Here is a 1,940-nt window from a genome sequence, read left to right on the forward strand (position 1 = left end):
TCTTTGTCAAGACCGTTGTCCAAGGGGGATCTTTGTCAAGGGGACCTTGCCAAGAGGGGGGGGGGGAGGGGACACCAATGGAAGAAAGCCAGCCCTGTGTGCTGCTGTTCTCCATTATAAAAGCTACATATTATGTAACACCTAATGTAACTAAGGGGATATTATGTGTAAGAAACCTACATTTACTGCACAAAGCACACAACCACATCAACACAATTTGTAAATATATTTACACAAATAATCTTTAGGGGCGTCATTATAAAAACATGTGCTTATACACACCAATACAAAGTAAGTACAAATATGAAAACAAAGGATAATTTTTTTGGGGGGGGGGGATTAAGGTTCCCTCAAAGTATTCTCTTTCTGAGTTCACAGTTAATCTATTATAAGTGTATTTAGTATCTTTAAACAGCTTTCTTACAAACAAATCCGATAGACACGTTTTTTTTCTTCTCAACCGAAATGCATCTTATGATACTTTTACAATTAATCCTCTCTTTGTGAGTTTCACAGTGTATTACAATCATTTAGTCTCTTACTTTWTGCTGATATGCATCTTTTAACAACTAAAAGGCTTCTCTCAAACCGTACCCCATGAGAACACGTCAGTTTCTCCAGTCTGTATTAAAACACTAAGTCTCTTTCCCTCCCTTTAGTCTCAACACTCAGAGGTAAGCCACAGCGCTGCGTTCCGAGGGGTACCTGGAGGGGTAGTGGTTRGAGCCGGGGTAGCTGTAACTGGACAGCTGCCTCTGTAGAGGYTGKGGCTGGAGCTGGGGCTGGTACTGTGGCAGGTACTGTGTTTGAGGGGCGTAAGACATGTATTGGCTAGGGCTGTTCCTKGAGTACATGTACTTGTCTTGCCTTTTATCCTCTTTGACGTGACAGCAGCAGAACATGCAGCCGCCGGCGAAGAGGAAGGCAGAGGAGACCCATCCGATGTAGAGAGCYTCKCCCAGCTCCCTGCGCTGGGCGTCGATCARCAGGGGGTTGTAGAAGTCACGGATGATAGCGTGACCCGTCCAGGAGACTGGGATGATGATGCAAACGCAGGCCCCGAGGATCATGCTGCCAGCGATGATGAGHACCGTGCGTTTTGCCCGGTCGTTGTCCCGGATGCAGGCCGTGCACTGTAAACCCAGGATAGAGATGAGCAGCCCTACCGCTGCCAGGGCCAAGGCACAGCACATCAGACCCCTGGCCGCCTGCAGGTCTGGGGGCAGAGCCAGGAGGGAGTCGTACACTTTACACTGCATCCTGATGTTGGCCTGTCTAAAGCAATTCATCCACAGACCCTCGTAGCGCGTCTCGAACACGATGATGTTCTCGCCGATGAAAGCCGTCACGCGCCACATGGGCATCCCCGTGCTGGCAGCCGTCCCGATCAGACCGATGAGAGACAGCAACAAGCCAATGATCTCCAGAGCTGAGTTGGCCATGGTCCTCACTCTGTCCTGCCTAACTCACCTAGACCTAATAGTCAACAGGCCGAGGAGAGTCGCACTAGTGTCTGACTAACCAACCGAGTCAACAGGCTGAAGGGAGCGGCAGTAAGATCTGACTATAGTGAGGAGCTGCTTCCCTCCTTCCTCTCCGGAGAAGTTTTGCATCCCGTTGGAAGAAGAGAGGAGCTGATAGGTGTGCCCCTGTAAAGCCTCCTCCCTCCCTCTCTTCCACCTGGTCAGGACAGGTGAATGGGAGGGGACTGGGTCTGTTACTAGGAGACAGAATCCCTGGGGACAGGAAGTGTTGTTCTATTGTAACAGTAGATCTGGGAGCTGTAGGAGGAGGGGAAGGAGGAGAGTGAGTGAGTGAGTGAGTGAGTGAGTGAGTGAGTGAGTGAGTGAGTGAGTGAGTGAAGAGTATATATATGTAGCGCAGCGACAAGGAGCGAGACACGCAGGGCCAGGGGCACTTCACTCCCTCACTCCCGTCAT

The 1,940-nt window shown here is 50.1% G+C and overlaps 1 protein-coding gene and 1 long non-coding RNA gene across 2 annotated transcripts in view; both read right to left on the minus strand.

The window, feature by feature from the left end:
• The window catches only part of LOC139025502 (uncharacterized), a 4,893-nt gene extending 4,850 nt beyond the window's left edge, over positions 1–43 (minus strand). The window contains exon 1 of the long non-coding RNA XR_011477092.1: positions 14–43. This is a non-coding gene — a long non-coding RNA (uncharacterized lncRNA). The remainder of the gene's footprint in view (positions 1–13) is intronic.
• Positions 44–336: 293 nt separating this feature from the next.
• Positions 337–1,665, minus strand: cldn8.1 (claudin 8.1). Its single transcript, XM_024141843.2, has one exon. It carries the CDS (start codon positions 1,440–1,442, stop codon positions 669–671), a length of 774 nt encoding a protein of 257 aa, XP_023997611.1. The 5' UTR covers positions 1,443–1,665; the 3' UTR covers positions 337–668.
• Positions 1,666–1,940: the final 275 nt, after the last annotated feature.

This window comes from Salvelinus sp. IW2-2015, unplaced genomic scaffold, assembly GCF_002910315.2.
Source record: "Salvelinus sp. IW2-2015 unplaced genomic scaffold, ASM291031v2 Un_scaffold2781, whole genome shotgun sequence".
NCBI lineage: Eukaryota > Metazoa > Chordata > Actinopteri > Salmoniformes > Salmonidae > Salvelinus > Salvelinus sp. IW2-2015.